The sequence below is a fragment of the Ananas comosus genome, linkage group 13 (assembly GCF_001540865.1).
Source record: "Ananas comosus cultivar F153 linkage group 13, ASM154086v1, whole genome shotgun sequence".
In the NCBI taxonomy this organism is placed as follows: domain Eukaryota; kingdom Viridiplantae; phylum Streptophyta; class Magnoliopsida; order Poales; family Bromeliaceae; genus Ananas; species Ananas comosus.
Window position 1 is genome coordinate 6,305,961 of NC_033633.1, and position 12,554 is coordinate 6,318,514.

The 12,554-nt window shown below is 38.7% G+C and overlaps 1 protein-coding gene across 4 annotated transcripts in view; it reads right to left on the reverse strand.

Annotated features, from left to right (window-relative positions):
• The window catches only part of LOC109719087 (suppressor of mec-8 and unc-52 protein homolog 2), a 23,069-nt gene continuing 10,928 nt past the window's right edge, over positions 414-12,554 (reverse strand). For 3 of the 4 annotated variants that reach the window (XM_020245609.1, XM_020245610.1, XM_020245611.1), the window contains 5 exons: positions 6,943-7,008; positions 6,737-6,860; positions 2,809-3,161; positions 2,099-2,482; positions 728-1,000 (listed from right to left, as the gene is read on the reverse strand). In XM_020245609.1, coding sequence (XP_020101198.1) covers positions 728-1,000; positions 2,099-2,482; positions 2,809-3,161; positions 6,737-6,860; positions 6,943-7,008 — 1,200 coding nt within the window. Of the gene's footprint in view, positions 1,001-2,098; positions 2,483-2,808; positions 3,162-6,736; positions 6,861-6,942; positions 7,009-12,554 lie in introns of all 4 variants that reach the window. The other variant, XM_020245608.1, reaches the window with a different exon arrangement.

The following is a 12,554-nucleotide window of genomic DNA, read 5'->3' on the forward strand; positions in this document are numbered from 1 at the left end:
GTAAAAGTGTGCTCAGACCCCGCCAACTACAGAACAGGACCCCCCCCTCCCCCGCCCCAATCTTTCTTTATTTTTTTTTTTTAATAGGCACCCCTCAACTTTAATGATTTTGCTTTGTTTTAGAGTTAGATAAACTGACAGTTAAATTTTCACGGCACAATTAATTATTAAATGTTTGTTACAATATACAATTTTTATTTCCCAAAAAATAATTAAAACAGTCAGATTCAATTAGATCAGTATTAAATTTAACAAAATCCCAAACTTACTGATTGAAATCCCTCAAATAAATAAAATTAAAGTTTGAAAGCATCTCCATACATCTTTACCGGCAGCATCTCTCTAAAAACTTCCACATCAAAGTCAGATTCCCTGTGACAGCAATTCTGAGATACATATATATGCAACCAATGGAACGAAAAATCAGAAGAGTATACTTTTCTAAAATATAAAAGCATTGAAACCTTCAAAATCTTGACACAGTAAAGTTGCTCTTCGACGAATTCTATATGGTGTTGTACAGGTGGTTCCTATCAGAGCACTATCAATGATCACAGATTAGCGCAACTTTAGCTGCCATATGTATTATTCTCACATTACTAGTGTGAGAAACTAATATACCACCACTGAAACAGGACCTTACATCTGTCAAAATACTATGAATTTCATGAGAAATGAAAACACGGTGAATCTTACATAACAACAAGACAATTGAGAACCGACTGATTTAGATTCGGTGCTTCTTTGCATTCGGCAAATCGTCGTCGTATTGCCCGCCATCGTTTAGGCCCTCCTCCGCCTTCTTTCTTGCGAGGATCTTATTGATTTTGTGGAGCTCGTTGGTGAGCTTCTGATCCTTGTTTTGCTTCCGGGTCTTGCGGCCGTCCTGCATCTTTACTCCAAACTGGAATGCAGCCTTTGGCATGGCCTCCTTCTGCTCGTTATAGGCGGCCCACTCCTCTTCTGTCTCAAAGTCCCACCTATGAAGGCGACCCTTTGCCTGTGTCACAAAGCGCATCAGATAGAGGTAAAAAAGAAGTACAAAGCTATGTTTACTTCGAATGATTCACCCAAGAATACACTCGATTCCTTAGCAACGCCCAAAGAGTTATACAACTAACACTGGAAAACAGAAACTGTTTTGTACGACGAGTAAAATGTTCAAGACTTGCTTTTATCATATTCCAACTAGCCCCTATAAGCATATGTAGTCTATGAGTATGTATAATTTGTTATTTAACTGTTAATCAAATAAAAAGAGAGTATCTCTTGAATTTCAATTTATCTGAAACATCTTAATATTGCAACCAGATTATTGAACCAAATGCTAATTTGCTGTACTTTTTTCAAAGTTCAAATGTTCAAAGAAAGTTTGAGCATCCATATTAGCAAGCATCCAAAATTAGCACTCGCTCAATACATTCACAAAAAGATGTCCATGACTGAGCCGGTAAAGCCCTTTCCTATTGATTTGCTGTAGCCAAGCTTTATTCAAGAAGTCAATTAGAACTCCACTACAAATTCACATCCCTCCTTGCATTCTCAAAAGGCATGATTGCATGGAAACACCCGAAACACCTGGAGCTAGAAGTCTTGATTCCACTAGATATCTAATAGACTAGTAAGTTGGTGAGAATTATAGAATTGTCTTACAAACTAACCTGCCGGCTACGCATAGTTCTATTTCAATCTAAATGTAATGATACTTACATCAGAAGTAACTAGGTGAAATCCTGAATAACACATATATCAAACTTATGTTGTACGTATCAGGATTTTGCGCTATGATCAAGATTAACGAAGATATTCATTCCAAATAATGATAGTTAAATTTTAAATTTTATTCTTTTAATCAATACCTTCCACCTCAGCATATACAGGTGCCAAAAGTACCACTGAAAGTTAACAGCTAGTCCGCACGTATTCTAACATACATCAATTTTATTACTATTTACCTTTTTCACAATAAATGCTGCATGCAAAGAAGAAGAAAACTACATACGTAAATGAAAGGAGCATGCAACAAACAGACAAACCAATCAACAACAAAATCTGGCACAAGATAAAAAAGAATCTTAAAAAAAAAAGAATCACTTACACGGCCACCCATGTCCATCTTTGACAAGTCGGCTTCATCATCACTGTCTACTATCTCATGATTATACTCCTGATAACCAGGATAGCATTCAGAATAACTCTCAGAAATAAAATTTGGATCCTTCTCCCGAGCATCCTTTTCCCTCAGTTGTTGAAGCCTCTGGTCATCACGCTTGAAAACAGATCCTAAACCCCGATCCTTGTCTTCTTGAGTCATGAACCGTGGATCCTGTGGCATATTTGTTCCTGCTAATGCATCATAATCCTGCATATTTTGCTGTAGATACTGTTCAGAATAAGCCAATTGTTCAGCATACTGATAATCTGACCACTCTCCTTGGTATCCAGCCGCCATCATTTGAGCTTGAATCGCATCATATCCATTCTGCAAAATGGAAAGAACAAAATAAATTCCACTACGGTAATGATCAGAAAGCTGCAAAACAATAAGAAATTTGTGCCAAGGCTGCAAGGTAATACAGAGGAGTTTAGAAATATTTCGCCAGCAAGAATAAATTGAACATACTAGAATGTAACCAGCAAGCACATAAGATGGCGATATTTGTAGATACAACCAAGGGTATAATAAACAACTTTCTTTGTAGAAGTCAATAGTGTACCTTGGTAGTTCATAAACCAGGCACAAATTTTTCTAGTAGCATAATTCTAAAAATGATTATATTTATCATACTGAAGTCGAAATCAACTCACTGTTTGTGACCAAGCTTGAGCAGCCTCAGAAGGCGGAACAGGACCATAAACAGGTTCACCGAAATAAGATTGCCTCTCACGGTTACGTGGAGATTCTTCCATATCCTCTGAAATTGGGCTCTGGCTCATTTCCTTACAAGGAATAGAATAGTCAATTCCATCTCCTACAAAGATATCGTCCTCCTCAACTCTTGCAACAGGAGCAGGCTGCTTTTCCCTTCCATTCACGTTGTTCTTGCGGGGTGGCGGTGGCGGCGGCATCTCTTTTTCTGGATGATGCTTCGAAATGGAAAAATCAGGATGTGTAGTCTTCTCTTCTCCATCAAAATTGTTGCCCACAGTAGAATTTTTACCTGCAAAAAAAAAAAAAAAATATGGGTGTAATTCCAATTCTCAAATTTACTTCCCAAATTAGAAAAATGCACAACATTTTAAAAAAAAAAAGTTTCAGCTTCCCCACCACTGGTGCTCCACAAAAAAAAGGAAAACAGGAGACTTGCAGTGCTTGGAAAGGCATTGAGACTATTTCATCAGCTACATACTCCACTAAGATTGAATATGATATTAAGGCAGGTTTCTCCAATAGTACAATTTAGTGACAAAAATGATTATCTTACTAAGTAATTGAGAATTGGAGAATTGTAATCACCAAAATTGATAAAGCTCAACATATACGAGTGATTTCCAGCTAGCATATTTACTCTCTTAGGCTGTGATTATAGAAATCTCCTAACATGCTAAATTTGTCATCAGGTGTTGCTGTTAAAAGGTGTGCAGGCAACTAAAATTGTAGTTAACCCACTAGCAAATAGTTAACCATACTACAGTAGTATACTTGTACTTATTTTCAGTTGGCTTCTTATGTTGAAGTTACCAAAAAGAACAAACCTACACGCGCGTGCGAGAGAGAGAGAGAGAGAGAGAGAGAGAGAGAGAGATCCTCCTGGTTATCAAAATCTACAATTGCAATTTAGAGTCTGAGACATGTAGGGAAATTGATGTGATTTACAAAAATAAACTAATTCTGCAATTGCAACTCAAGGGGTGATACATGAGAAGTTGATGTGATTTATCAAAATAAAGAAATTTAGCCCGAATCTATATAACAATGGTAACATAACAAATTGTCCGCATCATACATCAAAATCATATATGCTGGGCAAGAGGTTTCAGTTTGGCCCATAATACTGTCCTAACATTGCCCGCATGCCCAATTTGTCTCTGCTTAACGAAAGTTCGTTTTCGAAGACACAGAATCAAAGGCTCTAATATCTGGTCATATTTTCTGCCACGCACAACATCAGTCCTATGTTTCACGGATACGGATACGGGGATACGGATACGACACGATACAGACACGGCGATACGGCATTGTCCCAAAACTCTAGGATACGATACGCCGGGAGTACTTAAATAAAATATTATTTTAATATGTATAATAAATTTACATTGATAATATGTATAATAAATTTACATTGATAATATGTCATGACGTATTGAAATATAAAAAATAAACAAATGAGTAAAAGTAAAACAAATATAGTATTTCCATTCAATCATTCACTTACTAGTTACCACAAAACATCATGGTATTCATCTTTACATCTTACGACTTACATACATGCATAGTCCACATCCAAAACAACAAAAAGAAAAGGAGAAGGTTTTCATCAAAAGACTTCAATTTGGCTCAATTTCATTCTCATTTGAATCATCAATAAATACCACACTCTCCAAATATGGCTCATCAAGTGAAAGATTTGCAATTTCAAGAAGACCAACACTATCAAATGTGTCAAAAGATTTATTCCTAAAGATTCGTTCCTAAAATACAATGCAATTAAACATTCATTTCTAAAATAACTAATCACTAATCAGTAATCAATAATCATGCAATCATCTTTTGCCTATTAAATAGTATAGCTAATTAGCTATATAAGTTTCTAGACTTCTAGTATGTGAAATATAAATCTTTAAGATTTTATCAAAGAAAAATATACTAGCATTTAAAAAGATAAGAGGGAAAAAAATTACTTTATGTTATTTCGTATAATCTTTGTAGGTTAGTAAGTAGTAACATTATTGGCCAATTAAAAAAAAAAAAGCAAAAGTTAAACCCTAATAAACACCTAAGCCCATGATATTTAAAAGAAAAGAGAGATTTAAAAGCCCAATAGGGTTAAATATAAAAGAGAGAGAGAGAGAGAGAGAGAGTTGAAACTTGAAAGGTTCTGAAGTTGAACAGAGGGAGCAGAGGGGGGAGGGGGGGAGAGAACCTCAAGTTCCTGCCGGAGAGGAGAGAGAACGGGGAAGGGAGCGGAGGGGGGAGAGGAAGATGCTGCCGCTCGCTGCGAAGAAGACCACCGCTGCTCGCTGCGAGGAAGACCACCGCTGCTCGCTGCGAGGAAGACCACCGCTCCACTCTCTCTCTCTCTCTCTATTTCTCCGCTCTTTCTCTCTCTCTCTCTCGGTCTCGGTATTTGTCTCTCCTCTCGTAACAAAAAAAAAAAGCAGAATAGGACTTTATTTGGTTTTTAGGGTTTTGGATGCGGGTATTTTTAAAAACTTTTAAATCCGACCCGTTTAGACCCAATAATATGTCTCACGTATCCCGCCCGTATCCCGAAACGTGTCCATCCATATCCCAAAACGTGTCCCGCCGTATCCCAACGTATCCGACCCGTATCCGATTTTTTTAATTTTTTAAAAATTCCAGATACTTCAATCCCGTATCCGATACGTATCGGGCGCGTATCGGACGCGTATCCGTATCCGATACGTATCGGATATAGGTACGGGTTATGTTTTGGAGTATCTGTGCATCATAGCATCAGTCATATCATATATTTTCTGCCCTATACTAAGTCATTCTCTAACACTAATATACCTTCTCTTCTAAGGCCTTTTATCTCATATACAAGCCTTAGTGTAAGGCCTTTCATCTCATATACAACCCTCTTCTAAGACCATTAATCTCATACACAAGCCTCTTCTAAGGCCTTTCACCTCATATACAAGCCTCTTCTAGGGTCTTTCATCTCATATGCAAGGAATATACTATTTTATGCAAGTCCAGATATCATCACGAAACAAAGCCAAAAGAAACTCCCGAGATCTTCTAAAATTTTAACTAACTCTTGCCTACCATATATAAAATTGGGCTAATTTCATATAGGTCCCCGCAAATATAGTGAAATGCAAATATATCCCTGCAAAGTTCAACTTTCATAAGTTATCCCTGCGAAAGTCCTAATGTATTCAAATATGTCCCTATGGTTAGAATCCGCTAGAGAACTGTTTACTTTTTAACAGTAGGCTCGTGAAATAACATTTTTGCCCTCACAAACATGTCCCTCCAAAAACCCTCTCAATTTTTGCCCTTTTCCTCTTTCTCTTTCTTCTTGGGCTACGGGAGCGGGCGGCGGCGACAGCGGCGGCAAACGACTCCGGCAACGTCGCAGAGCTTGTCGAAGTTGTGGCCAACGAAGACGGGGTTGAGGCCCGCAGCGGTGAGGCGGAAGGCGAAGGTGTGATCGATTCGGAAGCGCTCGTAACGATGGCCCACGCGAGCACGACGATCGGATCATCGACGACGACGAAGAAAAAGTAAGAGAAAAGGAGGAGGAAAAAGAGGATATGAAGAAGAAGAGAAAGAAGAAGCAGAAGAGGAAGAGGAAGAAGATGAAGAGGAAAAGGAAGAGGAAAAAGAAGGGCAAAATTGTCAATTCACCTTATTAATTAACCATGGCTAAGTATTTTAACCGTGGTTAACTAAATTTCTTTAACGGAGCCTAACGGCAGGGACATATCTGAATACATTAGGACTTTTGTAGGGATAACTTATGAAAGTTGAACTTTACAGGGATATATCTACAATTAACCATGTTTGCAGGGACCTGTATGCAATTAACCCTATAAAATTGCATACCTTTTGTATCTTTCTCCTTTTTCTTTTTCTTGAGGACCTTCCCTGATGATCCAAGCCGAAGATATGACATAATTTTTGCAATCCTATCAAGCACAGAACCATCCACACTGACAGTTACCATATCCTGCAGCAATGAGAAAATCAAATTTATGTGAGTTTTACTACCACAAAAAGAAATATTGACGAGTTGAAGTAAAATGCTATACCTCTTGAACTGGGCAATCAGCTTTGCTTCTATGAATAGTAGTAGGGATATCGTTATATCCATCCTCCTAGTAACATCAAACAAAGAAAAAGACTGATTTACTAATTTGTCCCCTGTGATAGAATGAAAAAGAAAGAGAATGAACTAAAACTGTGCATGTGAACATGTTACCCCTCTCGCCATATAAAAAGAAAACTAAAGCATACTAGAAGATAGTGACTGCAAGTTGCATAAAGATATTATCCTAAACAAACATCAGACCATAAAGGGTGACACCCCCAGGATTTTATAGATACAGTATACTAGGGCTAAGTCTCTTAACCCGGCTATACCATTTTGCGCGATGACTAGGCCCAAGAGGTTAAGAGGGTTGAGTGAGCCTTGATCTACGGTAGTTGTAGGATAGGTGAACCCCCAGGAAGCGAGACGTCACAGTTCATATTAAAGCTAATTACCAACCGAAAGTATGAAATGAGCCTCGGTTGAGCCACGATCATAAATGGGCAAGAGGACAACTCTGCCGCTGACAACCATTGTTGGTGGAGCGCGGCTTCCAACAAGGTCGGTTAAGACTAATGAGACGAATGTCAAATCACCTAATACTTGTGAATGTGCTTTTGAGCCTAACAAGAACGTCAAGGCTTGGGTGGTAAGGACGAATGTAATGCCCCAAAATTTAGAATAGTCCTATATATAAGGTATGGTAGGGCTAAACCTCTTAACTCGTCTATAGCTTTCTGGACGGTAAGTAGGCTCAAAAGGTTGAGATTGAGCGAGCCTAGGGCTAGAGTAGTTCTGTAAGATATTAAATCCTCGTTGTATTAAACCATTTTTTGTCAAAATGACCAAAGTGTGGCGAGAAGGATGCTTGGACGTGATCCATGTGACATTCCAATAATGTTGGAAGGGTTAAAGTTGAGTCCCGATGAGGTTAGAAAGGTTTTAGCATTTCTCAGCGCGAAATGGAGCTAAGGCATTGCTAAAACTGCAGTTGGTGCACTGCGTACCGGTACTGAGGAGGTGGTACTGGTACCAGGCAGGCAAACCGAGAGTAGCTGCTCTCGGGTTTGAACATTTCAGGGTTGCGTACCGGTACGGCATCGGGGCGTACCGGTACCCCGCGGCAGACCGAGGATAGCAACTCTCGGGTTTGGCCTCTGCGTAGCGGCGTACCGGTACGGCATCAAGGCGTACCGATACCCTACACTGCAAATAGCAGGTTGCAGTATGTTGCAAATAGCAATTGTTGGAGGGTTTTATTGCAATTGTGGCAGCTTATAAAAGGACCCCACCTCCTCCTCTCTTGTTCACAGCCAGAGAACATCCCCTCATCTCTTTTTCTCCCTTTCTCTCTCTAAAAGCTCTCCCAAGGGTGGAAGCAAGAGTAAGGATTGATGGAGATTGAAGCTTGAAGGTGGAATTTCATCTTCTTCTTCTTCCTAGGCTCAAGAGGGGAAAAGCTTGAGAAGTAAGCTTCAAACCCTCTTATGGTAAATTTCTAAGGTTTCATTTTTAAACTCTAGAATTGGTTTTAGTAGAACCCTTTGGTGCTAAGTAGATGTTAATTGCTTGAATCAATGGACCTTATGGTGTATTCTTGCAACATTGAACATCTAGGGTTCCAAAGTGGGTTTTGTTGGAATGAGAACTAAAGTTGGGATTGATCTCTTTTACACCTAATTGCTAGGTAATCCGACGCACTGGTGAACTCGGTTCGGCGATCCGAAGAGTCTGCGCGGAGATATTAAAGAAAAGCCTGTTTTTGGCTTCGTTTGCTGCAGTCGAGAGAAATAGGCGGCGAAAAATTACGAAACTTGGAGTCTAGCTTCGTGGCGTCACCAGAAGGTGGGGAGTGTCTATTCCGAAGCAGTTGAACTTCCTCCTATGTCCGAGTTGTTTTATTATAGCATATGTTCATATATTGTTATCAAGCATTATAGGTTATGTTAAGTAGTTGCACTTCAATTCCTTGCATGTTTCCATAGTAGAAATCATATTGTGACTTGAGCACTTGATTTAGTGGACGCATAAGGATTGGGTCTTGACATGGAATTCTATAGTGCTAAAGAACAAAAGATGAACTTGGACATGTAAATGACCTAAAAGAGTGGCATTTGGACTAGTGTAGTAGAAACACTTTGACATGAACTTAGGAAAGAAGATGATTTCCTTAGTGGCATGTATACTAGTGTAGTTGGAATACTTACAACTTGACAACATGAACTTAAGAATAAAAGATGATTTTCTTAGTAGCATGTGAGCTAGTGCAGCAGAGGCACTAACTATCCTTGAGTGAGAGAATTGGATCATACTTACATAGTCTGTGTAACCTTGGCGTGGTCGCTCCACCCAAGTAGTGAGCTCCGAAGTAGACGTCGCATTTGGGTAACTTGATTACCCAGCAGCCGGTCTCGGGTGTGTGTAGCGCAGAGTCTACCCACCGGCGAGATTTGAGATGTGAGTTTGGGCATAACCTTTGGGTTAGCCGAGATGAGATTGGATATGAGACGCATTACTTGATAGTAGGTTTCATTGCTATGTAGATATTTCCTTTATATCATATATATCATGCAGATTGAGACATAGTATCATGTTAGTAGAGTACATTACTATGTTCATGCATTCATACTGTTTATTGAGGCATAGTAGCATGTTGTAAATTTCGTTACTATGTAGCAGCTCATTTTCATATACCTATCTATCTACTTATGCCTGCTTAGATCTAGTGGGAAGATCGACGAAGTCGGCGGCCGAACCCTCTGGGAACTATTCGTAGTTCTCACCCCACTTTGTTGCAAGGCCGAGTTCAAGCAGACCGGGCGAGGACCGCGGTAAGGGCATAGCGCCCTAGTTAGCTAACAGCTTTCCTTTTGTATTAGAGTACCCTCATGCACCCGAGAGATATGTGATGTATAGTGGTGAGGATACCTGTTGTAGAGCTATTTTGTTTTATGAGATGAACATGTATACATTTTGGAGATGAAAATGTAAACTCGATGTACATGTTGAATGGACTTGTAATAGCTAGATCTTTCTCTCTTTTGTTGATTGCTTGCATTAGTACTTGCTTAGATCATGTATGAGGTTAATGTTTCCTGGGCAACTACATGATCTTGTTGTTGTTAGCCTTGGGCGGACAGGGGAGGCTCTATCCGTTCGGCGTCTGATCGACGTAGCCGAACTGACCAAATTGGCGGTCGCGGGGCGTGACAAGTTCTAGAATGGGTGACCCCTCCTAGGAGGCGTCACAAAAAGAAACCAAAAAAAATCTAATGGGGGATATTAAAACCAAATAATATACATCAACAAACGGTCTTGAAAAGGAAATTCAAACGTCACAAGGAAGCACAAAATGTTTTGCAAAACTACTCAATGAGATAATGATGGAAATAACCAAGTATAAACACTAAAAAGAAAGTTGTTTGCCAAGGCATCTGACTAGGCATAAGAGGCCACAACAGTGGACATTGTAAAGGTAAGAAGCATCAAATAGTAAGGTTTACAGAAGCATCACAAACAACATATAGCATCGCAACACCAAAAAACTGGCTGATCCCTGTATATGCAGAAGATAAGGACTTAACCTAAGGTGAGCTCAAGTTATTATTCTGCAAGTGATAGCAAGTAGATTCAGGTGAAAAAAAGGCAGGAAAAAAAATGAAATAAACATTGAAGAAAATGGTAGGTCCTACTTCAGAAAACAAAATTTGCTGAGATTAGTGTTGATTATTTTATAATAAAAGCATTTGAAGTTACTTTTGCTTCGACGTAGAGCTGTCAATGCAACTCGTTCGCAAGCCAACTCATGTTCGACTCAAAATTGGCTCAAACTCAGCTAGCTTATTTAATAAATGAGCCAATTACAAGTTCACTTTTTCAGCTCAGAAAATATACAAATCGAATTTACAAGCTCAACTCGGAATTTACAAGCTCAACTCGTTCGCATTTGGCTCAATATAACTGGAAAATAAATAAATAATATATAAAAATATTATTACTAGATTAACATGTAGCAGATTCAAATACTATTTTTAAGTTTTTGTTTTTTGTTAGCATGACTTCTAAATTTTAATACTAATTAGCAATATTAAGAGCAATACTAACCATGAATAATAATAAATTAAAAATAATACAAATGACAACTAGTCTTAATGTTTTATTAAAGTTTAATTCAAGCTGGCTCGAAATAATTTCGTGATAGCTCGAATTAACTTTAAGCCGAAAACAGGCTAGATTATCCCAACTCGTTTTAATTTCGAGTCGAACACCCAGCTTGAATTATTTTCAAGCCGATCTTGAGCTGGCCCCAGCTCGCTCGTGTTTAGCTCATTGACAGCCCTACTTAGACAGTTATAATGCACCACCGCACCTGCTATCTAAATAAAATGTTAAAAGGGGGAAAATTTAATTATAGAGAAACCAACCTGCCAATAAGAACCTCAAACAAAATTTTAATGATGGTTTGAAAGCAGGTCAATGCAAGCGAGCATATAGAGTTGACAATTTCATGGTTGACTAGATAGAAACAATGTAATTATTTTTTTATAACAACAAAGAAAAAAACTTGAAGGAACGCATTCCAAGGATAAATGATAATCAGTGATTGATAAAAAAAAAACTTTTAGATCCAACAGTAGCAGAGAGGCAAGGCTAAAAACAAATTGTAAATAAAGAGAAGAAAATAATTAAACAAGAATTTGGAGGGGAATTTTAGACCTACGAAATAACATTCAAAATGGTATTATTCTATCTTACATCAATCTTGACTTAAACCCGTCAACTCAACTAGACCAGACCGAAGCCAACCAATTTAAGTTGTCTAGTCAGGTATAGTTCAAGGTCCTTTGACCTGCTAACATGCCAGCATCTCAGTAGGTTTCTAGTAAGGGGCCTTGACTGGACGGGTCATGGTACTACTATTTTTTTTCCTGTTTCTGCTCTGTTTTACATTTTTTCTCACGCTTTTTCTTTTTTTCCTTATCTTTTTCCTCTGTTTTATTCTTTTCCAAATTTCCTGTGCCAATGATCCTCAACAAATTTTCAAATCATTGACAATGGAAAGACGACGACAAATTCCCTCAATGGTCTAATCCTAGTCGTGTTAACCATCCTAAACTGCTTGTTAGGAATAAGATCAAGCCTCCTTGAGCTATTGGACTAACTAAGATACTTTAATGCACCGTCAGATACACTCCTTCCTATTTTCATTTTTGTGTGAGCACATGACATGGGGAAACCCTTTATCAAACCAAGTGCAGGTGCACATACTAAATCAAACAAAGGGCTCGTCAATATGGTTGACCCATGCCATAAGCCCTTCGTCAAACACTGTCCTGGCTCCACTTCCTTTTGCAACCATATTTTCCTGAAAAGAGACCAACACCAACTCCATGACCCTTCCCTTCCTCCTTCCCTACCCAGTTCCCTCCTTTCTCCTTATCTAATTTCATCTCCAACCACTCCAAATACATCAACAAAGTACTATCTCCTGTAACTCTCCTTCCATTTCTTCCTTTTTGCCTCACAAAATGCATTTTAGTATGTAAATCTTGCCTCCTCTTTATGTACCCAAATATTCTTTAGTTCATCATACAAGTGTGTGTGTGTGTGTGT